The sequence below is a fragment of the Macaca mulatta genome, chromosome 20, assembly GCF_049350105.2.
Source record: "Macaca mulatta isolate MMU2019108-1 chromosome 20, T2T-MMU8v2.0, whole genome shotgun sequence".
NCBI lineage: Eukaryota > Metazoa > Chordata > Mammalia > Primates > Cercopithecidae > Macaca > Macaca mulatta.
The window spans coordinates 81013707-81038910 of record NC_133425.1 but is presented as its reverse complement, the minus strand read 5'-3'; the positions used below and the strand labels follow the sequence as shown (position 1 = coordinate 81038910).

Below are 25204 nucleotides of genomic sequence, written 5' to 3'. Positions count from 1 at the left end.
TGGGCCTGGGGCTCCAGAAGCTCTGCTGCTTCTGGGTCAAGAGCCCTGCCCAGCCTCACGAGGCTCGGGGGGAGCACAGCTGCACACTCACACCCCCGACTCCAGCTGACCTGCGGCCTGCAGGGAGGAGACCCCGTGCCGCTCACACGGTTGTGGACTTGTACACAGGTCAGTGTCCAGCTCACCCTCCCCAAGCCCCCTTCCCAAGCCCCTGACACAGGCCTACGGAAGCTCTCCATCCCCAAGAGCCAAACACAGCACCCAATCAGTGTCCAGCACAGGCCAAGGTCTTCAACAGGGCAGGCCACAGAGGTGGCCCTGGATTCTATGGTATCACAGCACAGTGTCCGCTGGGGCAGGTTCCAGCAGGAGCAGACACACATCCACCCACCAGCAGCACCGTGTGTCCAGGCAGCCACCCATCACAGCCGCTGCGCAAGCTCACACCTGGGCTCACGGGGACAGGTGCTGCCGTCTGAGGCGGTGAGGTACAATTGGGCACCTTCTGTTTGCAAAAGCCCCACTTGGGAGGCACCTGCAGCCCAGGGCATGGCAGAAGCAGGGGTCAGATGCCCTTTCCAGAAGAACCCCAGCCCACCAGCTCCCGGCATCCTCCCTGACTTCTGTTCCGAACTGGCCTTGGTTCCGGGGGCAGAAGCAGTGTCATCCCCGCTTCACTGCATCCGGAGTGGGCGCACACACATTCACCAAAGAAAACGGCTTACAGGGGGTGCCCAGAGTCGTCAGGCAGCCAAAGTGGCCTCCGCGGTGTGACGGGAGGTGGAGGCTCCACAGGCATCCCCATGTGGAAACAGAACTTTGTTCTCCCAAAGGTGCTCCCTTGGGGGGGGCAGCTGTCCCGTCCCCAGAGCACAGTCCTGTCGCCTCCTGCAGAAACGCTATCTGGGCCTCTTTAATGTGGATTCCTGGCTTGTGTGCAGCCTGCAAAACTGGACAGGGCAGCCCCATGGCAGACACTCAGTCCAGCCACATTGGCCATGCCCCAGAGCAGCCCGGAGGCACAGTCACACTCTGCCCAGCAATGAACTGCTCAAGGCAAGGCCCCCACCTCATCACGCTCCCACCCACCGCGACCTGGCCCAGGTAGGGAGGGAGGCTGAGGGCTGCTGCCCCTGAGGCGTGACCCGCCCCCAGGCCCCCAGATGGACTAGCCACTCACTCACTGCCCACACCCCGAGAACTCTACCACCCCAAGTCGGCTGGGCCAACCCCTGGGACTGGGCACTGTGCTGGCGGGATACTAGATCCACCTGAGGAAGGAAAACGCTGGCTGCACGTCAGGGCACCATGCCCCTCACCTCGGGGGCAGGGGGCGGGACAGGAGAACAGGCCTCAGCCCTCCTATCTGTGGGTTCGTTCTGCACACTGGCGGTCTAGCTGCTTTTCTGTACGTATTTAGATTTTGAGAAAAAGTTCACTTAAAGTTTTTGGGGGAAAAAACCAAAAACCAGGGAAAGGATCTTTCTTTCAAAAAAAATTCCGTGGAATCTCCATGGCTCTTCGGTTTCAGTTGTTACCGCTTCACTGAGCTATGATTCCATCCCGCGTAACTCACCCACCCAGCGCACGGCCCCCCGGTTCCAGCACGTTCAGAGTTGCGCGACCATCACCACAATCCATTTTAGAGCATTTCTGTCACCCCAAAAGGAACCTGGTACCCACGAGCAGCCACTGCCCTCTTCCCCAGGCCCCGCACGCACTGGCTTTCGTCTCTGCGGAGGGGCCTGTTCCAGAGACCTCACATCAAGGGAATCCCACCGCATGCACTCTCGTCTGGCGTCTCTCACTGGAGCCGCGTTTTCACGGCTCATCCACGTGGCAGCACCTAAGAGAATCTCTCCTTCCTGAGGCTAAGTGACAGTCCACCGTGTGCCTCTGTTCACCCAGTCCTTACTGGTTTGCCCTCAGCTGGTGGCATACAGGCTGGGCCCACCTTGTGGCCGCTGTGAACAGCACTGTGCCCACCACTCTTTTTTTTTTTTTTTTTTTTTTGAGACAGGATCTCACTCTGTTGCCCAGGCTGGGCTGGAGTGCAGTGGTGCAATCACTGCTCGCTGCAGCCTCAACCTCTTGGGTTCAAGCGATCCTCCCACCTCAGCCTCCTGAGGAGCTGGGACTAAAGGCATGTGCCACCAGGCCCGGCTAGAGTTTTTTTTTTTTTGGTAGAGACAGGGTCTCGCTATGGTGCCCAGGCTGGTCTCAAATTCCTGGGCTGAAGCGATCCTCCCGCCTCGGCCGCCCACAGTGCTGGGATTACACATTACGAGTAACTGCGCCTGCCTCACCACTCTTCTTCGTGGGATGCCCTCCTGTGCACCCGGCCCAAACCCAGGGTGACCCCATGTAGATTCCAGTAGCTGTGAGTGGAGGAAATGTGGACATCTGTGCTCTGGAGCTGAAAGAGGAAATAAAACCAAGACACCAAGAGCCGCCACCCCGTCGAGGCAGAGGCTGCTGAGAGCTCACGATCCGGGCTCCTGCTGCCCAGGGGAAAAGTTGGGGCCAACGGCCAGGTGGGCTCTGGGTCCTCCCTGGGGACCGGACAGACAGCGGGGAGGTGGGAGCAGGAGCCCCACCATGTGGCAAGCCTCAGGGACCTCAGAGACTTCTCTGCACCCCAACTCTACAAATGGGGAGAACCTTGCAGCCCATGCCATAAGGGGGTACAGAGACCCCGCACTGCCCCATCCCTCTGAACCCCACTTCCCAGAGAGACCCCTCGCCATGACCAAGGCAGCCTCCACTCCAGAGTCTCTGAATGAGCCTTGTTTCTAAACACCAGCGGGTGAGGAAGTGAGAGGAGGACGTGAGCGGCGGGCAGCTTCTCTGGGGAAGGGTCTTTGCCTGGGGCCAGGGGAGGCCATTGACACTCAGCGGCCTAATCCCTGCCGGGGGATGCTACTCACCAGACCAGCCAGCTCAGCCTCGATCGATGCCCCCGCAACGCCAGGCCCATTAGCGAGGCTGGCGCCTGGCCCTCGAACCCTCATTCTCACCGCGCGGCTGGAGCAGGAAGGTCTGTGATTGCTGTAATTAACTGGCGGTATTCAGCCAGGAGTTAGTCAATGAAACGGATCCGGATTGGAGATGACAAGAGGCAGCCCGCGTCCGCGTCACCTCTGCTGTCTGACCTCGAAGATTAGTGCTGAGGCCCACGGGCAGATGTAATTAACAGCTGACACCCCAAAGTCAGCCGGCAGGTGGACTGAGGGCAAAAACAGGACTGCAGCACCACAGCAGCACCTATCAGCCACCCAGGCTCAGGCCCACCCCGCCAGGCAAAAACCACTGGCACCCCCTGAAGAGTCATCAGTCTTTAAGAGGCGCCTGGGGGCCAGGCCCCAGGACCACTCTCAGGGCACTGGAGACCGAGGCGGGCGTGGCCTCACTGCGGTCAGGCCCCAAAGCCACAGGCCCTGGCCAGGCCAGCAGCGAGCATGGAAGGAAAAGGGAGGGCAGGGCACTCTGAGGGGTAAAGACTCCCCGGCCGAGCTCGGGCACAGGCATTCCCCGGCCGCCGTCCTGCACGGCCCCGACCCACCCCAGAGCCTGGCCCCACTGCAACCACTCAGGGGAATGGCGGAGAGAACAGAACGGTGACTAACGGACGTGCTTCCCTAAAGAGAGTCCCTGGAACATCTCTGTGAGATGCCTACTCCCACAGCCAGGGCTGCCCACAGCCTAGCAGGGCCAGAGCCCCAGGGGGTGGCTCCGGCGTCCACAGCCCATGCCTAGCCCATGCCTACTCCATGCTGCCGATGGAGACACAGATGAGAGGCAGTTTGAATAGGCAGGTGAGTGACAGACCCATCACAGCCCCTCGGAAGGAGGGTCCCCAGCTGCAATCTGCCCCCTGCTTTCAACCATGCAGGGGCAGGTGCCGGCCAGGGCGGGAACCCAGGGGACCCTGTGTGTCTGCTAACCTGGGGGCTCTTCCTGTCATCTGTTCTGTCCCCAAGTCACTGTTTAAAAGTTTCTTTTTAATTAAAAAATATTTTCAGAGACAGGGTCTCTCTCTGTTGCCCAGGCTGGAGTACAGTGGTGCAATCATGACTCACTGCAGCCTCCACCTCCAGGGCTCAAGTGATCCTCCCACCTCAGCCTCCAAGTAGCTGGGACTATAGGTGTGCAGTATCACACTCAGCTCCCAGCTCAATCTTGAAACAGCTCTGGGCAGAGTCCACTCAGCAGGAGCCTCAGCGTGCCACGTGCCATGACTCTGGAGTAGCCACGCCAATGGTGATGCCGGCTGGGCCCTTGGCCGGTGTAGGCTGGAACAGCTGGAGGGCGGGCGGGGCAGGTCCATAGAACCTGTGTCTGCCCGGGCTGCTCCTCCACTCTCTACCCTCACCTACCGAGCTGTTTCCATTCAAAACCTGGGAACCCAGCCCTGGCGGACTTGTGGCGACATGGACGTGGAAAGGAGCCTGGCCAGAGGAGGTCCAGTGCTTTGCCCGGGAGGCCCAGAAGGCCCATGGGAGCCACAGGAAGCCACCAGTCAGTGAGTAGGCAAGTGGGACAGGAGCCGAGTCACCCCAGCCGCTTTCCTTGAAATCTGCCCAGCTGAACGGGAACAGCAGACCCCAAAGGAAAGAGCCAGTCAGCTCCCCGCCCACTGGGAATCATGCGGGTCTGGGAGGTGAAGTCCCCATCGCACAGGTGACGAGAGCAGGCTGGGAGACCTTCTGGAGTCACTGCAGCCCTGGCACACGGGACAGCAGGCACACCACAGCGCAGGGCTGAAGTCATGCCACGACCCCCTGCGTCCCAGGGAGACGTGGGAGACGAAGTAGTAGCAGCCGCCCTACGTGGCTCCCAGGATGGGCCTCTCCCAACCTGCGGCCTCCTGCGTCCACCCACGAGGCCCCACCTCACAGCTGCAAAGGGTGGGGGACTGTCGCCCAGTGGCGGGCTCCCATACCCACCCTGCCATCGTGTGCCACAGTCATCAAACCCAAACTGACAATGGGAGGTGTGGGTTTCTAGCTCGAAATGCATTTTGCCGGGACCGAGTATTTGCTGAACAGCGTGAGCTGAGATGCTGGACCCTGGGAGCTGGATAGGGTCGGGAGAGTCCGCGTGAGGCCACAGGAGCTGAGATGGGTACCCCGAGGGAGGTGGGGCATTAGGGTGAGGAGGAAGAAAGAGGCACAGTGGTTGCAGGGAGGCAGAGGGTGCATCGGGGAAACTGGAAAAAAATCACCCTTATATCCAAGTGGCTAGGGGAAGCCTTGCCTCCATTATCCCAGGACAGGCCCCCACCGGCTGACAGGCCAAGTACTGGGCCCCTCCACCATGCCCAGGGCTCCCCACTGTGCAATGCGGAGAAGAGGTCAGGATAGCTGGTGGGGTCCTCTCCACCGGCCTTGCTCCCCTCCGCCCCTGCCCCCCGGGCCAGGAGGACAGAGGGGCACGCTGAGGACGCCGCGGTGCTCACACCTGCGCTGGAGACAGACCGGCTCCAGACGCCTGCAGAGCCACCGCCACCGCAGACTGACACCCACGCGAGGCGCGCCTGCCAGGCGGGATCCTTCCTCCGTGTTTGTTTTGCCGTTTTCTTTGAGAGGCAGATTTCCGAGGCAGTGGCAGAAAGGGGGAGCCTCTCCCCCGCCCAGGCCGGCTCCACGGCGGAATCACTCCCACGGCAAATCACGAGGAAGGCTCCATGGTCCCTGCTCACTCAGGCGGGATCCTGGTTTCAGGTGGCACCAGGGACCAAACAGTAACCGGATCTGCCTGCCTTCTCGCCTGCAAAGCCAGTGACAAGATGAGGCAGGCAGCCAGCAGACACCACCGGGGGAAGGCGGCACAGGGCCCCGCAGGCCTTGATGACAAGAGAGCAGTTCCATCACCACTGCCACCACCCGTCAGCCCCGTCCCTGTGGCCCAAGCTGGGCTGTGGGTGGCTGGGCCACTCCTGCCGCAGGTAACACAGCGGCTAACACCTGCTTGGAGAGGCCTCTGGCAGCTTCCAGGGCAGGTACCATGAGCCCCTTGGCTAGTGTTAAGGGAGCAAAGTGTGGGCAGGGAAGCCATGAGTCCCAGCCACTGGGCTGGTGACAAGAAATGGGGTGGGAACAGGCTCAGACTCTTGTGCGTCCAACCCCAGCTCTGCACCGTGGGTGGTGCTGGGGTGAGGTGGGGCTTCCTCTCCAGCCAGGAGCACCTGCTCAGAACTGTCCTCCAGATGGCAGCTCTCCCAGCCCACCTGGGAAGGCTCTGGTGCTACCCTGTTCCCAGAGCACTGGCCTCCCAGAGCAAAGGCCCACAGCATGATTGCCCCCAACTGTTTCCCAGGGAGGAGGTGCCTGGTCCCAGGTGCTGCCTGTGCCTCCTGGAGCAGCTGAGGACACGCAAGGCTCCCCGTACCTCCGCCCCCCGCCGCCTTGGCAGACGGGCACTGCGTCCCCGCGGGAGGCTGCTGCCTGCTGCGTACGGCAAGCAGATGCCACACAGCTTGTGAGGGCGCCTGGCAGCAGCCCTGGCTTCGTCACACAGCAGTGGGGGCGGCAGTGGAGGCTCCATGGCCTGCCCTCTGCAGGGGCCAGAGGGGAAGGGCCAGAGACACCCGGCAGCCCCCAGCCTGGACAGCTCCACGGCAGGCCCAACAGCTGTCGGACCCCAGCCCAGCTCAGGGCTGCCTTCAGGGTGTGGAGCTGGGGAGCCTGAAGCACAAGGCCTGGCTCCAGGCACAGGCGTTCCTAGGGCACCCTCGGGGCAAACACCTCTTATTCCGTCAACAAGCACCTCCAAGAACAGGGATGATGTGGGGATCCCGACACACCCGCAAGGCAGGCTAGGCCTGGTGCCCAGGAGGCTCAGAGGGGGGTCAAAATCTGTCCAGGGCAGGGGGTGGGACATGGGGCTGGGACCCACCCCTCAGTCTTGGGACTCCTAGGCTGGCATTTCAGATGCCTATCGGGGTGGTGGGGTCTCTCTGTGCAGAAGAGGTCCTGGTAGGAGAGGCAGGGAGGGAGGTGGTGGCTAGGCCGTCACTCCGAGGAGGCGGGGGGGGGGGTCTCTGCTTGTACCCAAGGACCCGGTGCCACCTGAGAAGGCTGGGCTATGGCAGGAGCTGGTCCACCTGCATCGGAGGGAGGGCTGGGCGGCCCTGGGGACATCCCTTTGGTGGCTGGCACAATGTGGGAGGAACAAAGAGATCAACAGCCACCAGGGCAGAACAGGGTCAGGGACGCCTGGGCTCAGACTGGAGCCTGGGTCGGTCACTGGGAAGGGGCCGGGGGTGCAACCCAGGCTCAACTCGGGATCACGCCCAAACCTGCAACCCAAGGCTCCTTCCAGAACACGCTGCATGGGGCTTGGGCACTCCAAGCCCCCCTTTCTCCCAGGAAGTCAAGACAAACAGGCAGCCACCCGGCCCTGCCTGCACCCTGCACCGCTGGGAGAAGAGGAAGCCACTGCAGGCTCCCGGCCCAGAGCCACTGATGGGGGGAAGCCATGGCGGACCCACACCTTCCCACTCCACCGGGGCAGCACACACCCTCCCCGGGCAGATGATAGGGGTCACCGGGGTAGGAAGGAGAGTGGGCGGAAGGCGTGGCAGGGGGTGGAGGGGTGTGGGAGGGCACGTAGGAGGTGAGGGTGGCAAGAATGGGGAAGGCGAAAGGAGGCAGCATGAGGGTGGGGGGCAGGGAAGGGAGCCAGGGTGGAGGCCTGCTGCACTGACGCTCATGCCACCATGCCCGGCTGCTGCTCATTCTCACTGAGGCCCCACAATTCATGAGATAGAGACCTGCTCCTCACCCAAGAAACAGCGGAAGCTCAGAGAGGCGAAGCGGCCTGCCCAGATCACACAGCAAGGAAGGAAGGTGCGGGTGTGCATCGGCGATTCCCAAGCGTCCACCCTCGCCCAGGGAGCCCCGGCCTCGGGAGTGAGTAGGTTAAACGGTCAGGCTGGCGCTGGGGATGGGTGTCTGGCCCCGTGCTGGTGGGCGGGTGACTGAGCTTTGAAGATGAGAACACATCTCAGCCTCCAGAAATATAAATCCCAGCGAGGGCCTCCTTTTCCTCTCCTTCCTAGCCTTTCTCCTGGGGCAGCGCAAGCCACAGCTTCGTCTGAATTGAATTTTTAAACTGCACCCTTGAGACACAATGAGAGGAGAGACGTGGAGGCAATCACGGTCAGATGGCAAAAAATGAGAGGTGCTTCCAAAAGTCGTCAGGCGTGCACTGGAGAGGAGGGTCAGTGTGAGTGAGAAGGCTGCCGCAGGCGGCCAGGGCCCCATGGACCCCCGACGAGGGGCCTCATGGGGCAGCACAGCCTCTGCTGTTCCCTGAGTGCGCCAGCCCTGCCACCTCTCCTGCCACCTCCCCCTGCAGCTCTGGGAGCTGCCCCGCTTCCATCCCTGCCCCTTCTGCCCGGGACGTGCCATCGCCAGGAGGCAGCCCTGGCTGTGGGCCTGTGAGTTGGCCAGCTCAGCCGCTAGCCCGCAGGGGCTTGGTGCTCTCTTGGGCACCTGGCAGGCACCAGAGGGACCCCGTCTCCTGGGAGGTGTGGCTTTCACAGAGGCCCAGTCTCCCTTTCTGCGGGGAGGAGGCTATACCTGCGTGGCAGGGGGCTACGTTGTCTCAGGCACGAGTTGGGGGTTGGAATTCCCCACACCACTTACAACGTGAGACCCGGGCAAGCCGGGGGCTCAGTTCTCATCCACCAGAGGCGAAGGCTGTGTGAGCAGCACAGCGAGCCCGCCAGGGGCACAGCAGGCGCTCGATACACAGCTACTGCCGAGATGAAGGCGGGGAGGCCCTCGCTGGTCCACCTCCAGGATGGAGAAGACAGGCAGCTGGGGGTTCGTGGCCCCACCCGGGTCGTCCCACCACGAGAGGCAGAAAGGGCTGTCATGCCACAGACGGCCCACGAGGACCAAGAGATGTCATACTCAGAGGAGTCCAGACACACGCTGCGCCAGCCCCTGTGTACGAAATGCCCACAGGTACATCTACAGAGGCAGAAAGCAGACAGCAGCCGCCAAGGGCTGAGGGAGGACGTGGAGGCTGACAGCAAATGCCACTGGGGTTCTCTGAGGGGTGACCCAAATGTTCTAGAATTAGATAGTCACACACTGTGTACGAAAATCACGAAATCACGCACTTCAACAGGGTGAATTTTATGGCATGGGAATTATAACTAAAAAAATTTTAAATAAAAAATCCAGACCCCTCCCACTGCCAAGTCTGCCGAAGGTTCCCCCTGCTGCCCTCTGGCGCAGGTGGGGAGGTAGCAGAGGGAAGCTGGAGGGCCCACATGTCCCCACCATCACCCAGGATTCCACAACCCGCAGGGAGGCAGGGTCAGTGCACTGACGGCCAGGCAGAGACTCTTGTGCGCCAAACGCCAGCTCCCTGCACCAAGGGCAGTGGTGCTAGGGGTGGGAGGGGCTTCCCCTCCAGCAGGGACCACTGGGACCACCTGCTCAGAACTGTCCTAACAGTGGCTCTCCCAGCCCACCTGGGAAGGTCCGGCAGCAGCAGGACCCGGGCACGACCCCACCCGCTGCAGCTGCCGTCTTGCGACTTGACCTTTCTGAACCTCGGCCTTCTCATCTGCTCAAGGGGCCTGGGAGGGCTGCCGGCCAGTTCCACGGACGGGGAAAGGTGAGGTCAGGGTGAGTGTGACTCCATGAGAATGCGGACCAGGTGCACTGAGTGGCTGAGGTCACGAGAACAAGTTACCCAGTCCCTCCTCATCCAGACCAAGGCCTGACCAGTGATGACCAGATGGAGACTCAACAAAATGGAAGTGGGGACGACAAGGGCCCCGGCCCAGCTAAGGGCGTCGCAAGACCCGAACACTGCTCCACAAACCCTGGCGTTCCCAGCTCAATGGGGGTGACTTGGGTGAGTGAACCCGTGGGCACATAGCTCAGGCAGTGGCACTGCTCGCCCGCTCTCCTGACCCTCTGCCACCCAGTTCCCAGGCATTCGTCCGGGGGCATCTCTCCTGCGGGGCAACCACCCTGGGGGACCCTTCCCAGTGCCCCGGTCGCAGCTGGGAGGGAGGAGGCCCCGAGGCCATGGTGTCTGGCCTCCTGCCATGGGTGCCCAGTGGCACACTTTGTTACTGGCCAGTGAGGACCAGCAGCCTCTGGCACTCAGGCCGCCCGCTGGCCGAGCCACCAAGCCAAGTGCTTGGGACAGCCTGGGGCAGCGGAGAGGAAGCGACCGCCCTATGAGGCAGGCTCCTGCTGTGACGCCCACGGCCGCTGCCAGGCCCAGGGAGGGAAGGCGAGTCTGAACACCTCTCCACCACCTTCCTTGGCGAGGAGGGAAACCTGCCCTTTTCCTGACGACGTCCTCCGCGGCATTACCCGGGGTGGAGCCCAGAGGCCCCAAAGCAGACACAGCTGCTGGATGAAGGCAGGATGCAGGGGTAACCCAGCCCGGGCAGCACCAGCGCCAGCCACTTGTCGCCCGTGGCCTTGGAAATCCCTCACCAGCCCTGGTTCTCCTGCCCCCAAACGCTGGGAAAAAAGACAACTGCGGCAGGAGGAGCCGGGCCAGCTCTGCCCTCGCTTCTCTCTGCCCCTCTCAGGAGAGCCCAGGTCTCGACTCCAGGCTCTGCTTCCTCCCGGGATCTGTCCCCAGTCGCCTTGTTCACCACCCCGGAGAGTCCAGGATGCCTGGGGGGCCACCGGGCAGGCAGTCTGCCTCTCCCGAGCCATCTGCCTGCAGCTGCCTAGCCTCTTGACACAGGTGGGGGCCATGCAACCTGGCCCGCTCAGGCGTGGCCAGCGAGTCCCCTGCTGGGGGCGTGGAGGGTTTTCTGGTGGTCCCGCCTGTGCCTGGTTTGCCAGGAAGAGCCAGGAGGCAAGGAACTGCCCCCTGGTGGTACAGAAACCAGACCCCAGTGGGCCTCCCTCCTGGGCCAGTGTCCCCCATCCATCAACGCCAGCTGTGTCCTCTCGTACTCCCCCACTCTCCAATGAGCGGTAGCAGAAAGGACCCAGAAAGGAGACACTCAGAAACGAGAAGACCCCCCAGCCCGCCCTGGTCAGGGCAGGTGTCCCCTCTGCCAAGCTGGAACCCGGATAATATAAAGACGGATACAGCTCCTGCACGCGTTGCTCTGTGGCCACCCTGGAGGGCCCTGGAACCCAGGATCCTAAGCCATGGGCCTTTCAGGTGAATGAAGCAGATGCCATTGGGGTCCCTGTTTCCTCAGCTCCCCTGCCTGTGAGCAATGCGTCCAGAGAGTGTCCGAGGCCGGAATCCACAGGGCCAAGGCCCCCAGCAGCTCCAGCCGCCCAGTGCGCCTCCCCGTTCGTGCCAGCAGCAGCCCGGGCATGGGCAGCCAATGGTCATCGCAGGCCCCAAGAAGTGCCCCAAAGCCAGAGCCAAAGGGGGCCTCTTTAGAGGTTCACTGCACAGACAGGAAAAACAAAGCTCAGAGGGTCAGTACGTGCCCAGGGTCACACAGCAGGTCCTGCCCAGGTGATACCAGAAGCCAGGGCTCCAGACCCCAAGGGGCCGCTTGTCTACGCTCCCCCCAGTCTCTGCCTCAGGGAGTTAAGCAGTGGTGGGGTCAGCTGTGCCAGAGATCCCTGCTCCAGACCAATGTGTTTCCAAGGACACCATGTTCTCTGCCACGTCTGGAGGGGGTGGTCGAAGCCTGGGCAAGGGGCCACTCAGGAAGCACTAGGGCCTAGCTCTCCCCCTGCAGCCTGGTCCAGGGCACCCACCCTCCTCCCAACCAAGTCACAGAGCTGGCAGGAGGACCTCGCTACGGCCAGACATCCCTACAGTGACTCCGGGGGCCGAGGAAGGACAGAGGCAGGAGCGACAGAAGCAGAGGCAAAGCAGAGGTGCTGGGGCGGGCGGGCTGGCCCAGGGTCTGCAGCTCAGACAGCACTGCCCGCTCCACGCAGAGCACACGGCACAGGAAAAACGAGACCTGCTGTGCGCGTGCACGCCGCGGGCGGGAGGCTGAGTCCCGGTCTCGGGAGCCGCAGCTCCCCCCACGCGCAGCCTGGCGGGCCCCCTTACCTCTGGGCTCCTCCGCCTGTTTGGCGAGCTTGCGCAGCGCGGCGGCAAAGCTGGAGGATGGCGCGGCCTGGGCCGACAGCGCGCTGCTGGTGGCGGGGCTGCCGCTGGGCACCAGGGCGCCATTGAGCGGCGAGGGGGTGAGGGGGTTGACGGTGGCGGTGGTCCTGGTCGCGGTGGAAAGCATCCCTAGCGAAGGGGACTTGGGCTCATGGCTCATGCCTGAAACAGGAAAAGAAGAACCAGAGGTCACCCAGAGAGCAGGAGCGCCCAGCACCAGAGCAGGGTGGGCAGGGCTGGGGTGGGGGGTGCCGGTGTCAGCAGCAGCATGCAGGGAGCAGGGGCAGCCCCGGGGGCTCCAGCAGGACAAGCAAGAACAGGACAGAGCCAGCGCTGCGGAGAGAACAGACCCCGTCCCCAGAGTCCAGCTGGAACCTGGCACAGACCCAAGGGGCCCCCAGGACCCCAGATGCTGACTGGCTTGGGCCAGCACTGTTCCCTCTACCTCTCCAGGGCAATCCGGGCTGGGCAGGCCGTGCAGGATCCCGCGCATCACCCAACAGGCCCCAGACCATCGAAGGGTGTGGGGAAGGAGACTGAGGCCCAGGGTGAGGAGGCGTTCAGCCCGCATCCTCAGGATAGAAACACGCCGACGGAGAAGCCCAGGGATGACGGGAACCAAGACAACTGCTGTGGCCACCGATGCGACAAGCACACGATGCCAGGCACGCAGGGCAATGCCCTCAGGAGGCTGGCACGAGTTCTGCCCCACATTACAGAAAAGGAAACTAAGGACCCAACTCAGCCCAGTCCACACGGGCACTCAGCGCAGACCCCCAGCCTCCCCGCCACTCAGGGACCTTGTGCGTCTCTGTCTGAGAGGGGTCCCAGAGATGGGGCCACACAGGCAGGCTGACGGGGAGTGGTGGAGAACATGGCTGCCCCACAGACCCCACTGTGGCCCTTTACTGGGCACAGAGTCTGCCCTGAGATGCTAAAAACAGAAAACTGCGAATCCAAACCGCGGTGCAGCTTGGAACCCTCCCTTTCCTTCCAGGGCCAAGTTCAGGCCGACCTGGCCCAGCAACAGCTGACCTGGCCCTCCCGGCCAGTGGTGGTAGCTGCAGCAGCAGCAGGTCTGAGCCCAGGTGCAGCCATCTGGTGACATTAGAACCACTGGGGAAAGGACATGGCCACCTCCAAACAAGCCCTCAGTCCTCCCATCCCGTGTGTCCAACCAATAAAAGCCCAACTTGGTCAAAATGTTTTTCACCAGCATCCCCTCCCTCCCGAGACGCCCCCACCCCTACGTCACCCACAGGCCAGGGTCCCGGCTTCCTCCCTGCGGACGCATCTTGGTTGGAGTGGCGGATGCTGGCGTCACAGAGATCATCTGGGGGACCACACATAACACAAGAGGGGCGGACTGTGCACTTCCTATGGGGTAAGGGCAAGGGGGTCCCAGGGTCCCCCCAGGGCTGTGGGCCCACCGCCCTCACCGAAGAGGCTACCCTGGCCTCCAGAGCCCACCCCACCTCTGCCAGATTCTAAGTCACACTGACAAGTCTGAAACCTGTCCCCATGGGCGGCAGGCCCGGAGGCAGTGTGGAGGGGACCCCCTCAAGACCTCCTTTGTCCACCTGCTATCCCCAGAACTTGCCATCAAAGGCCATGGGCCCTGGGCGTGTATTCAAGGAGCAAAGTCCTCCCTCTCCTGACAGGGGATGTAGGGAGAAAATAACTCTTTGGGGGTACTGAGGGAAGGGCGGGGGCACTGCCTACGAGGAGAGCTGCAAATGAGACAACATTGAGGCAAGAGTGAGTTTAGGGGACATCGTTTGTTCTCTCCAGTGAGAGCTCACACCTCAGGAACAAAGGACCCCTAAGAGCCCCACGCCTATGGCAGGCGAGCCAGCCCCCAGCTGCCAGCAGTCACGTGGTGCCGTGGCCGTGCCCCGCAGCAGTGGGCCCCACCTAGCTTGGGTCTTTCTGGAGGGACCAGGGATGGAAGGGGGACCCGCACCCCCACCCTGCCTTTCCAAGGCCGCTTCAACCTGGCACAGACATGCAAGCACGCGGGAGGGCGGGGGCTTTTGCCTGGCAGCCTGACTTCCAGAAAATGCGGGCAGCCAACAAGGGCCCTTCCTTGGTCAGCCTGAACCCTGCCAGCTGCTCTCCGCTCCGCACTGCCGGCCGTACTGCCCCCAAGGCTGGCCTGGTCTCTGCCCGTCCCCCGCACCGGGCTGCCATCAGTGCCTCTCCCTGTGGGTCCGGTGGGGGCAAGGAAAGCACGCCTGTGGCTCAGACCCACGCTCTGCTGCTTCTGGCTGAACTTGCTTTGGGCAAGTTACTTTGCTTCTCAGGGCCTCAGTTTCTTCATCTACCCAACGGGGTAACAGCACAGCAAACCCGACCTCATGAGGTCACTCCCCTGAGTGTAATGGGGTAACTGACACGAGGGGCTTCAGAGCCTGTGAGGGGCCCCATGGCCATTAATAGACAGCATGCCAGCGAGCAAGGACAGATGCCAGTCCCAGCAGGCAGGAGGTCCAGCCACGGTCACACAGGTGTCTCAGCAAATGGCACCCATGCTCTGGGTCTGCACTGCCCACCCCACCGGAGCCACAGTGGGGAGGGCACGTGGTGTCAAGCTGGTGGGCACCCTGCCCAAGAGCCCCCTGCCCTGGGCCCACAAACCCGCACACCTTCGGCAGAGGGCCACCCCGTGACCCCAACAGGCCGATGGCTGGGGAAAGGTGACACAGAGGACACTGGGGCAGAGGGAAGACCAGCGCTCTTGTCCTGCTGCCTGCAGGGGACACCGGAGGACATGGCCCACATGGGGGCTGCCATGGGCAGTCCAGAGGACCACTGGGTCCTACCTGTCACCAAAGCACCCTCAGCACCACACTGAGTAGGCTGCGGAGTTTTTAGGAGGGAATGTCTAGAAAGACAAAGTGGCACAGGACAGAGTCCCACCCTCACAGGGACCCATGCGGACATCAACAAACCAGGTCCTCGTGGTCCCAACGAGGCGCTCAGGAGGGTGGCACTAGGAGGGCTGCCTGGAAGATAGGAGCAGGGCCCCAAGGAATGCAAAGACCACCCCCCCAGGGGATACCACAGCAGCTCTCAGAAGTCACACAGACCAGTCGGGCACCTCTCAAGACAGCCTCACAATGAGCCCAGGAGAAGCCACAGCAGCTGAGCCGTCACCCACCACCCAGCCTGTGTCCCACCCCTCACAGCCATCGCCCAAGCGGCCTAGTGTGCAGATGGGGAAACCGAGGCCAGATGACCGAAGTTTGTTCCAAGGTCAAGTAGTTGAGCAGCATGTCCAGGACTTGAACCCAGCTTCCTGGGCCCCCACTGCTCATTACCAGCACCTGCTCAGTCCATGGCCCAACCACGGCACCCGATCAGAAGGTGTGAATGGTCACGTGTGTGCACCACACACAGCTAAGGTATACTGGACTGTAATGGTTAAAAACATTCATCCTGGGCGTGACGGGCACACCTGTAATCCCAACTAAGTAGAAAGGTGAGGTGGGAGGACTGCGTGAGGCCAGGAGTTCCAAATCAGCCTGGGCAACATAGAGAGACCCTGTCTCTGTAAGTTACCCTGAAACTACAGGTGTGTACCTGTAACTCCCAGCTGTTTGGAGGATTATTTGAGCCCAGGAGTTGGAGCTACAGTGAGCTATGATCACACCACAATACTCTAGCCTGGGTAACAGAACCCTGTCTCTCAAAAAATAAAAAGAATGTCTACAAAGTCTTCATCAATCATCCCTTCAAGAGGTAGAGACTAATTCCCTTCCCCAAGCATGGGCCAGACTGAGCAACTCACTTCTGATGAACAGAGTATAATGGGAGCAGTAGTCTGCAGCCGCCAAGGCAAGATCGCCTCCTTGGCCCTCTTGGGTCACTCCAGTGGAGGGGGGTCAGCCGCTGTGTCATGAGGATGCTCACGCAGGTTGTGGAGAAACCCGTATTTCAAGGAACCAAGGCCTCCAGCCAACAGCCACATGAGAAGCTACCTTGGCAGTGAATCCTCCAGCCCCAGGCTGGCCTTCTGATGAGACCACAGCCCCAGCCAACATCTCAGGTAGGCTCGTCATAGACCCTGAGCCAGAACCACCCAGCTGAGCCATCCTCCAATTCCTGGCCCACAGAAACTGAGATAAGAGTTTTGTGTTTAAGCCACTGAGTTGCAGACAGTTGGTTACACAACGCTAGATTACTGATACGGTGAGTGTTGCCACACCCTCTGTTAATCAAGGCCACCCTCTCAATCCATCAGAAAGCCAAGAAGTGAAACTATCTGCACACAGATACTCTGCATCTTCAGTCTCCAAAACATGTCCCTTTGATGTCAGAGACCAGCAGCATCCCACATCCCCCTTTCCCACATTCCTCAGAGAGCCAGCCACTCTACCTCTCGGCCGCCCTATGAGAAAGCCGTGACTGGGCCTATTTCCCAGATGGGTGAAGGCAGGCTTGGATCCCAGGGCCAATGCAGAGCAGGGCTGAGAGGACCTCAGCACAGTGCCCATGTGACACGCCAGCCAGGGCCCAGCTCCAGGGCTGCTCCAGGGCTGATCTCCGGTGCAGGCTGGGTGGCCAACTGTGCCCTGCAAGCCGCACCACATGCTGCCACAAAAGGGGGTCATGGGGCACTGTATGGTCATTTCACCTTGAGGTGACCCATCCTGGAGGTCTGGGAGCAGATGCCAATTCTCTCTCCCATGGCCTTCATGAGGCTGGCTGGCCGCCCTGGCAGACATGCTGTGACCACCAGCCACAGGCATGGGTTGGGGGCTAAACTAGGCTGTCTGTGTTGCTATAAAGAAATACCTGAGCCTGAGTAATTCATAAAGAAAAGAGGCTTATTTTTGGCTCCTGGCTCTATGGGGTGTACAGGAAGCGTGGTGCTGGCATCTGCTTCTGGGGAGGCCTCGGGAGGCTTCTAATCATGTAAGCCAGCACATCCGGTGGCAAGAGAGGGATCAAGAGTGGGGAGGTCCCAGACTTTTAAACACCCAGATCTCGCTAAGAGCGTGCTCGTCACTAAGGTGACGGTGAAAATCCCTTCATGAGATCCACCCCCATGATCCAATCACTGCCACCAGGCCCTACCTCCAACACTGGAGGTCACATTTCCACATGAGGTTTGGAGGGGACACACATCCAAAGCCTATCAGTGGTACACAGAGGCCATGGTGCGAGTCCCAGGTCGGACCCCAAATGGTGCGCACACCTTGAGGCTACTGGCAGTGTCTTCAGATGGCAACGAGAGGAGCTATGTCTTTCATTTTCACCTTTTTTCTCTCTCTGTATGTTCTAATTCTTCTGCAGAGAACCAGGCTTTTAAAAGGCGGCCATTCAAAGGGATGGCGGCTCGACGGCACGAAGTCAGTACCGCCAACAAAAGTGTGGGGCCATCCAGCCCCAGGGCAGGGGTGGAGGGAACTGGGGTGTCCCTGCGGGAGTCGGAACCTAAGCCCTCACCTAGGGAGACCCTCTGCCCACTCCCTCCATGCCCGGGTCTGAGGCTACCTCAATGTCACTATCACTAGCCCACTGGCATCCTGACAGCAACCTCCGTACCCCAGCCTCTGACAAAGCCCAATGCCTGCTCCCTAGGCCCCATGGCCCTCCAGCCTGAGGTACAGTCTCCCTGGGTCCCTGGAGGTCCCCTGCAGGCCGCATCCCTGCAATGCCTGCTCCCTAGGCCCCATGGCCCTCCAGCCTGAGGTACAGCCTCCCTGGGTCCCTGGGGGTCCCCTGCAGGCAGCATCCCTGCCCCGGTGTCAGCTGCAGGCTCCCGAGGAGCTGTGAGCCTGGGAAGCGGCTCTGCTGATGTCAGGTCACTTAAAATAGAATTCCAAATGAGCGGCTTCATTAGGGGGAATCTAAAATTAGCGCTGCTCCTCAGTATGTGTGCACTGGGCGGGCGGGGCAGGGGCTGCAGCGGCTGGGGGCAGCTCCCTCGAGGCCAGGACAGGAGGCCAAGCACCGGGGAACCCAGAGATCCTTGGAGGGGTCTCCCTGGACCTGCTGCAAGTGGACACAGCCTCCAGGGCCCACCTGCCTCCTGCCCCTCCATCACAGGCCTGGTGGGGTCACTTCAAGGCTGCTGCCCCCCAGGCCTCGGCACAAAGCCCCCAGCCCTCCCCAGGGAGGCAGATATGGGCCTCCTTTCACACAGGTGTTCTCTGGCTGAGGCCAGGGCAGGTGCCAAGGTGTCTGTGGCAGACCCAGGGGCAGCGGGGAGAGGGAGGCCCTGGAAAAGCTCACCCCCCACTGCCCTCATTAGAGAGGTATTTATTAACTTCTGCGCCCCTGGACATTGACTGAATTCTTGTCTACATTATCAGCTCATGTAAATTCATTATCCTAACAGCTGGCAATAAGCTCCACCGGGTGAAGGCCTGTGATGGATGAGGGCCGGGGGCTGTCTCTACACTGTACAAGCTCTCCTGACATGTGCAGCTCAGCAGGCGAAAAAGAGCCAGGGGTCTAGGTGGACCAGGTCTGTGAGGCCCCCACCCTCTTATTTACATCACATGCTGCTCTGGACACCCCCCTTCCTGCCACTGTCAGCTGCCACCTTGACCCCCACGCCCAGGAAAAAAAAAAGCTGCCATAGACAGACACCTAAAGGCACCTCGGGCCAGGAAACATACGCCTTCTTCACAGGAGCCTCAACTGTGTGCTCCTTGGACCCTTCCAGAAAGAACTCACCTGGTCTAGACAGTCTGCTTGGCAGAGCTGAGAACCTAGAGGCTTCTGCCAGAAACCAGAGGGCAGGAAACGGAGAATGAAGCAGCCACCCACAGCACCACAAAACCCTCAGGCCCCACCATTTCACAGACAGGAAAGGTCTAGGGAAGCAAAGCCCACCAGGCCTGGGGCGAGGCCCCCCCCATAACAAAGCACCGCTTCTTGAATCAATACTTTCTCCTATTCTCTGCGTAGGTTTCTAATATGGTCAGAAGCAGCACAATGCTTTAAAAAAAAAAAAAAAAAAAAAAAAAAAGGCAAGAAGAAAAGGAAGCAAAGTCCCAATGGAGAGGGGCAAGGTTGGCTGGCCCAGCGAGCTGGTGTTTTTCCGGAACCCATCTCGTTCCTGGTTCTTCAGAACAGACCCCAAACCGGCTTGCCTGCTGTCCAAACGCTCCAACAACAGGATTTAAAAGAGGGGGGAAGATCTCTCTACTCCATTAAATATGGTGTCCCATCCCTCGCTCCCCCTCCCCACGAGGGTGGAGGGGCTTATTAATCAGCGTGCCAGCCGCCCTCCCGGCCTCCCGCGGATCCCATAATTACTGCTTCCTTTCATCCCGGCTCTTCCCCGGCACCAGACCTCAGGCCTGCTCCCTCCGTGCTCTGTAATTACAAGCTAATAGCTGAGATGAATTTTCTGCTGGGCCCCGGTTCAAGCACCAATCCGCCCCTTCCCCCTGACAGCCCCCCGTGGGGTAATTACACCCCGTGAGGCTGGGCGCAGCAGGGCCTTCACTTTCAGGCCCCGCACGCACAATCTGGACCTGGATTCTCTAATCACCCCTCTTGGTAATTCTTCATTACCGCAGAAAGAAATGTTTGTGAACAAATAAAGGGCGTCCCCCAGCTCGGGGACTGGTGCCCGCCCCCGTGATCCCCGCTCCCCCAAAGGAACGAAGCTTCTGTGGCCCTAACGAGGCCAGGACACCCTGCTACAGACCCTGGCAGCTGAGGCTGCACGGGCACCACGTGACCCCCAGGAGCCTGGGCGGCTTCATAATAAATTCATTATCATATCTGCCCTCCACGCGTTCCAAGCTCACTCGCACAAAGCGATTTTTCTTGGGGGTGGAGGCAAGGGAGGGGGCCGGGAGGCCCTGGGGGAGAGGTCTCCTTGCTCCAGATGCATGGGGGCAGCGTGCTTGTGCCTTTTTTTTTTTTCGACTAAGAACACCTCCCCCAGGCTGCCCTGGGCCCCCACACTGGACTTGCTTCCCAAGGTCTATGTCCCAGAAACTGGCCAGGGCCATCGCTCATGGCTAGGGCAAGGACAGCCCTCGCAGGTGGCCTGGATCCTGACCTGGAACCAGAAGGGCTGGGAAAACACAGGCAGGTGGGCGGGGGCAACCTGCACAGCCACAGAAGTCCCCACCCCAGGAGGGAAAAGCAACACAACGCCTGGCCCACGTAGACCTGTCCTCTACCATGCTCACTGAGCCACGGTAGGAGTCCCCAGACGCCCGCCAGGCCCCAGACAACCACGCAGAGCCACCCACAATGAGCCATCTCCCAAGCCATGCCTAGGGCCCCCAGCAGCCATCCTGAACCCCATATTCTGCCTGAGCCCCACGACATCCTCGAAGCTGCAGTCCTGCCATGAATGGGGGTGACTGGGAGGGGGGCTGGCCACCCCAGTTTCTCCCCAGCCTTGTCTTGCCCACTGCCATGCTGGGAACACAAAGGGGTTCTTCTGCAGAACACGGGGTGCAGAGCTCTCGGAAGGTGCCCACACAACAGCACTGGACAGTGCAAGGGACCAGGTAAACCCAGGGGTGTCACCGGGGGGGGGGGGGGCAGGTCACCTGGAGGGGCTTCCCAGGTTGGACACCACACTACAGTTCTGAGGACGGCAGGGGGGCTCTGCACAGATGGTGTTGGAGGCTGGGGTTGCATCCTGGGGGCCCGTGGACAGCGGCCTCCTAAGAGCCGACAGTCCTACGACTGAGGTTCACAGCCACAGACTGGTCCCGGAGGTTCCTGGATGGAGGCAAGGGACGGGAAGTCAGGCAACAGATGGCAGCAACATTTGACGCGATTATCCTAAGCGGCTGCTGCGTGTGCGGAGAAGCCGGCCGGGCAGATGAAGGGCTGGAGAGGAGGGTGGCGGGAAGGGCGGGACTGGCAGATGCGGGCGGCAGCCTGGTCTCGGCGGGGAGGCGGCCCCCTAAAGAGGCAGGACAGACCAAGGGGAGGGCAGGGCCCTGAGTCAAGGCTGGGGTCGGTGTCCAGAGCTGTGACTCCAGGAGATGGTGCCCAGCGCCAATGGCGACGAGGGTACCAGAGGGCGACTTTTACCGGGCACCGGCTACCTGTACCCTTACTTCCCTTCATGTAAGCAGACTCCAGAAAGCAACGCTGCCCAAACAGCAAAGTGACACAGGCCGCGGGAGCCACACAGCTCAGCTGAGACGGAGTCGGGGGCTCACCCACGCCAGCCAATTCCCGGCCCCTCCGCCACCCTGTGCCCTCGGCGGTCCCTGGAGTACCTTGTCACATTCTCGCCATGGGCTGCTTCCTGGAAGCAGTGGTCCTGGCGGTGCCCAGGCGCCTCTCTCCACCTGTTTATTCCACACAGTGGGATGCTTTACTCCCAGCCTCCGGAGGGCGAACAGAGGCTGGAGATTCATGCCCTCAGCCCGGGTCACACGTGGAGGCTCAGCAGCCGGAAGGAAAGCCAGCTGTCCTGGCCATGGTGCCGGCTGCTTCCCTTTAATGGGAGAAGGGACTGGAAATGGCTGGCGTCACCTGGGGTCCCCTCCCTGCGGCAGCTCTCACCCTGTGGCGGCTGTTTGGGTGCCCACTCGTGTGCTGTACCCGTTTTACAGATGGGACCTACATGGCTGGGAATAGGAAGGCTCTGGACTCAGGGCCTCCCCCAGCCCCACTTTCCCACAGCTCTCGGCCAGAGGGCACCTGTGCTGGAGCCCAGAACCGCCCTTGGGTGCCCTGTGTAGCCCGCGGCACCAGAGCTGACCGAGTTGCCTTCCACTGCACCCACTCCTGCGGGAGCCCTTCCTCCCTCCGGAGGCCCTGGGCAGAGGAATGGATGGGGTCCAAGGTGTCCACACAGGCGAGAGGTGCCCAGGAGGGAAACCCAACCTGGACCCCGCTCCAGGGCGGGCACTGAGGTCTCCAAGTTTCTGTGGGATGGCGGGTAGGAGCCGGGGGCATGGGCCAGCAGGAGGAAGGGGGCTGGAGCTGGAGGCGCACAGGTCAAGGCCAGGTGCCCTCTTAGTGGACAGAGCCAGAGGGAGGAGGATGCTGAGACACCTGCTCATGAGGCCCCTCTCCTGCTCCCCCGTGTGGAGGAGGCTGAGTGTTTAACAAGCTCCCTCAGGTAAGTAGGAGGGACAGAGGATCCAGGGACATCTCCCAGGAGTGCCTGTCCCTTCCATACCGAGTGAGTGCCGACACCTGTCTACAGGGCCCTTAGTCTCCAGCCAAGACCAGGGACCAGGCCGTGCAGGAGGTGGACACCAACAGGCGCTCAAAGGAGCAATGATGCTGCGGCCAGGAGTGGCCTGAGCAGCAGGGGAGGTGGCGCAGGGGCAGGAAGAGGGGCCCACGGTCTCCAGCTTCAGAGGCAGGGAGATGGTGATGGCTGGAAAAGGTCCCTTCCCTCTAGCAGGGGGGACGCCCACACCAGCAGAAATGGGCGGCTTTAAGTCAGAGACGCTCTGTGCCTGCCTGCGGGCACCGGGGTCCTCCCATCCCACTCAGCCAGCCTGAACCTCTGCGGAAGGCTGAGAGCTGGGGAGCCTCGAGGAAACACACTATGGGGGCTGAGCAAAAAGGGCTTGGTCCTGAGCTAGAAAACCAGAGGGGGCGGGGGTGGGCCCAGGCTGACTGACGCCCAACAGCTCAGTGCGGACTTCCAGGGCACCGCATGGCCTGAGCCTCAGTTTCCCTGTCAGTACCACGGAGAGAGGGTGGAAATGACTAGATGAGAGGGTCAGAGAACAGTGGCTCACGACTGTAAGCCCCGCACTTTGGGAGGCCGAGGTGGAGGATCGCTTGAGCCCAGGAGGTTGAGGCTGCCGTTGAGTAGTGATCACGCCACTGCACTGCAGCGTGGGTGACAGAGCGAGACCCTGTCTCAAAAAAAAGGGGAAAAAAAAAGACAGTGGACAAGGGGCCAGCCTTTTACCCTTCAACCTGTGTTTATTTGACCTGAAGTCATGCTGTGTTGTTTAAAGAGAATCAATGGGCAATATTTTAAAATAAGAGGCTTCAAGTCAACATGAAGCTGCCCACTTTCTCTTGAAAAGTCAAAGCCATAAAAATCACAGTCCCATGAGTGACACTTGTCCTTTAGTTTGTCCCTAAGTCTCCAGGTTGCCAGAGTCACCACCCCTCTCCTCCCTATGGTCTCAGGTCGGCCAGCTTCCTCAACACCAGGTCTTCCCAGTGCTGAAAGTACGTGCAGGTCTGAGCAACTAACAGCCCTGCAGGAGCTGCAGCTGCGACCCTCAGCACAGCGACACTCCACTCAGATGTCATCAACACGGTAACCCCTTCAGGGCGTAACAGAAAGAGGTCAGCTCCTTCCCAGGCTCAGCTTCGGGGGACGCCTGTGAAGGCCACAATTCTGGCGCGTGTCAACCCCAAGGTGGGTCTCCCCTGAATCAAAGCCAGCTCACCAAGCCACGACTTGCCCCTCAAGTCATAAAACAGTTACATCTGCTTTTGCAAAAAGGTCTACTCTCAAGATGGTTCAAAGTGGCAGACCAGACCCTCTCCCCAGGAAAATACACCTACTGCATGTTACATATAGTTTTACCAAGTTCACAGAGCCCGTCTGTAAACCCCGGGGGAGTATGTGCTTGAAGATGTGCAGCATCCGTGAACCCAGGCCACAAACTCCCACAGCACCGGGTTCCCTAAGCAGCAACCCACGAGTACGAACACACTCCCCCAATATGACCTGCCCGGACAGAGGAAATACAGGGTGAAAAAGAAAGGGCCCAGAATGATCCAAGTTCTAATGGTGCTTCCTCATCCAGACTCCTCTCCCATCTTCAAAGCCCCACGTGCGGTGCCCATACATCACTAAATGCCTCACTGGAAAAAATGAACGATCCTGCAGCCAACATGGACTTTGGAATGGGGTTGTCCGGGAAAAGCCCCCACAACAGTCATGTGCCAGGAGTCCTGGACTCCCTCATCCAACTCAGCCACCAAAAAGGGCAAATTGGCCACTTTCTCTGGCCACAATCATCCTGCAACTGCTGAATGACTGACTGCTTCAGTCTAAATGATTCTGTAATTCTCACACACCCCTCCAGAACACCAGTGAGGAACTTGTAAGTTTCCCAGTCAGGTCCAGACCTGGCTGTTGGGAGTTGGCAGTCTCTGCCCACCAGGACTGGTAACATGACAAGTAGTCCAGGCCATGTCTCCCGTCCTGAAGGCCCCCTGGGGGGTGTGGGGTGGGAAGAATGAGCCCGAGGTGGGCAGGTAAGCAGAGGTGAGCAGGAGCGCCCTCCCCTCCCCGGCTTCTTCAAGGGTAATCTGGCAGAATGAACACAACAGTCTCTCCAGTGGATAACAGACACGGATGACACAAAACCCCACGGTCCACAATGCCAGCCGTGGCTGGAGAAACCCCAGCTCCAGCATCCAAGCAGACACAGTCCTGCTGTGAGTGGATTCGGAGCCCCTCCGCAGGATCCCAACCAGTCTCAAACTGGAAACCAGCCGCTTAGTTAAAATGTCCTCCCTGTGCCCAGGTGACAGGCTCCAGGGGTCTGGCATCCCTGCTAAGGATGGATTAACTTCCTTAGTCCTATAAAGTCTTGTAAGATGTACATTTAAGTGGAAACAAGTTGTAAAACGATAAGACTGTATTCAAAAAAGGAGGCCGGGACATCAGCTTCATTTAAAACAGATCCGATCTCAGCGCACACCTCCACTCCCTGCAAACCCAGGCACAGGGGAGGCCACAGACCTTTTCCAAGAGATGATCTAAGCAGGTCCCCAACACCACAGACACCCAGGGCCGAGACCATGTAAACGGTTCTCAACACCACAGACACCCAGGGCCGAGACCATGTAAACGGTTCTCAACACCACAGACACCCAGGGCCGAGACCATGTAAACGGTTCTCAACACCACAGAGACCCAGGGCCGAGACCATGTAAACGGTTCTCAACACCACAGACACCCAGGGCCGAGACCATGTAAACGGGTCCCCAACACCACAGAGACCCAGGGCCGAGACCATGTAAACGGGTCCCCAACACCACAGAGACCCAGGGCCGAGACCATGTAAACGGGTCCCCAACACCACAGACACCCAGGGCCGAGACCATGTAAACGGGTCCCCAACACCACAGAGACCCAGGGCCGAGACCATGTAAATGGTTCTCAACACCACAGACACCCAGGGCCGAG

General features: G+C 60.6%; 2 protein-coding genes and 1 long non-coding RNA gene across 22 annotated transcripts in view; 1 reads left to right on the top strand and 2 right to left on the bottom strand.

The window, feature by feature from the left end:
- Positions 1 to 25204, bottom strand: part of GSE1 (Gse1 coiled-coil protein) — a 513676-nt gene that overhangs the window by 30364 nt on the left and 458108 nt on the right. For 12 of the 19 annotated variants that reach the window (XM_028841071.2, XM_028841073.2, XM_028841072.2 and 9 more), the window contains one exon: positions 12025 to 12243. The exons of 6 other annotated variants lie outside the window; for them this stretch is intronic. In XM_028841071.2, the coding sequence (XP_028696904.2) occupies positions 12025 to 12243 (219 nt within the window). Of the gene's footprint in view, positions 1 to 12024; positions 12244 to 20612; positions 20788 to 21296; positions 21639 to 25204 lie in introns of those variants that run through there. One more of the 19 variants, XM_015126734.3, reaches the window with a different exon arrangement.
- COX4I1 (cytochrome c oxidase subunit 4I1) overlaps positions 1 to 25204 on the bottom strand; it is a 240267-nt gene that overhangs the window by 159793 nt on the left and 55270 nt on the right. Inside the window, exon 1 of one of the 2 annotated variants that reach the window (XM_077983354.1) lies at positions 2592 to 4942. The exons of the other annotated variant lie outside the window; for it this stretch is intronic. Within the exon in view, the coding sequence (XP_077839480.1) occupies positions 2592 to 2747 (156 nt within the window). The 5' untranslated portion in view covers positions 2748 to 4942. Of the gene's footprint in view, positions 1 to 2591; positions 4943 to 25204 lie in introns of those variants that run through there. 2 annotated transcript variants of the gene reach the window in all.
- LOC144338299 (uncharacterized) overlaps positions 19960 to 25204 on the top strand; it is a 120130-nt gene continuing 114885 nt past the window's right edge. The window contains exon 1 of the long non-coding RNA XR_013412297.1: positions 19960 to 22022. This is a non-coding gene — a long non-coding RNA (uncharacterized LOC144338299). The remainder of the gene's footprint in view (positions 22023 to 25204) is intronic.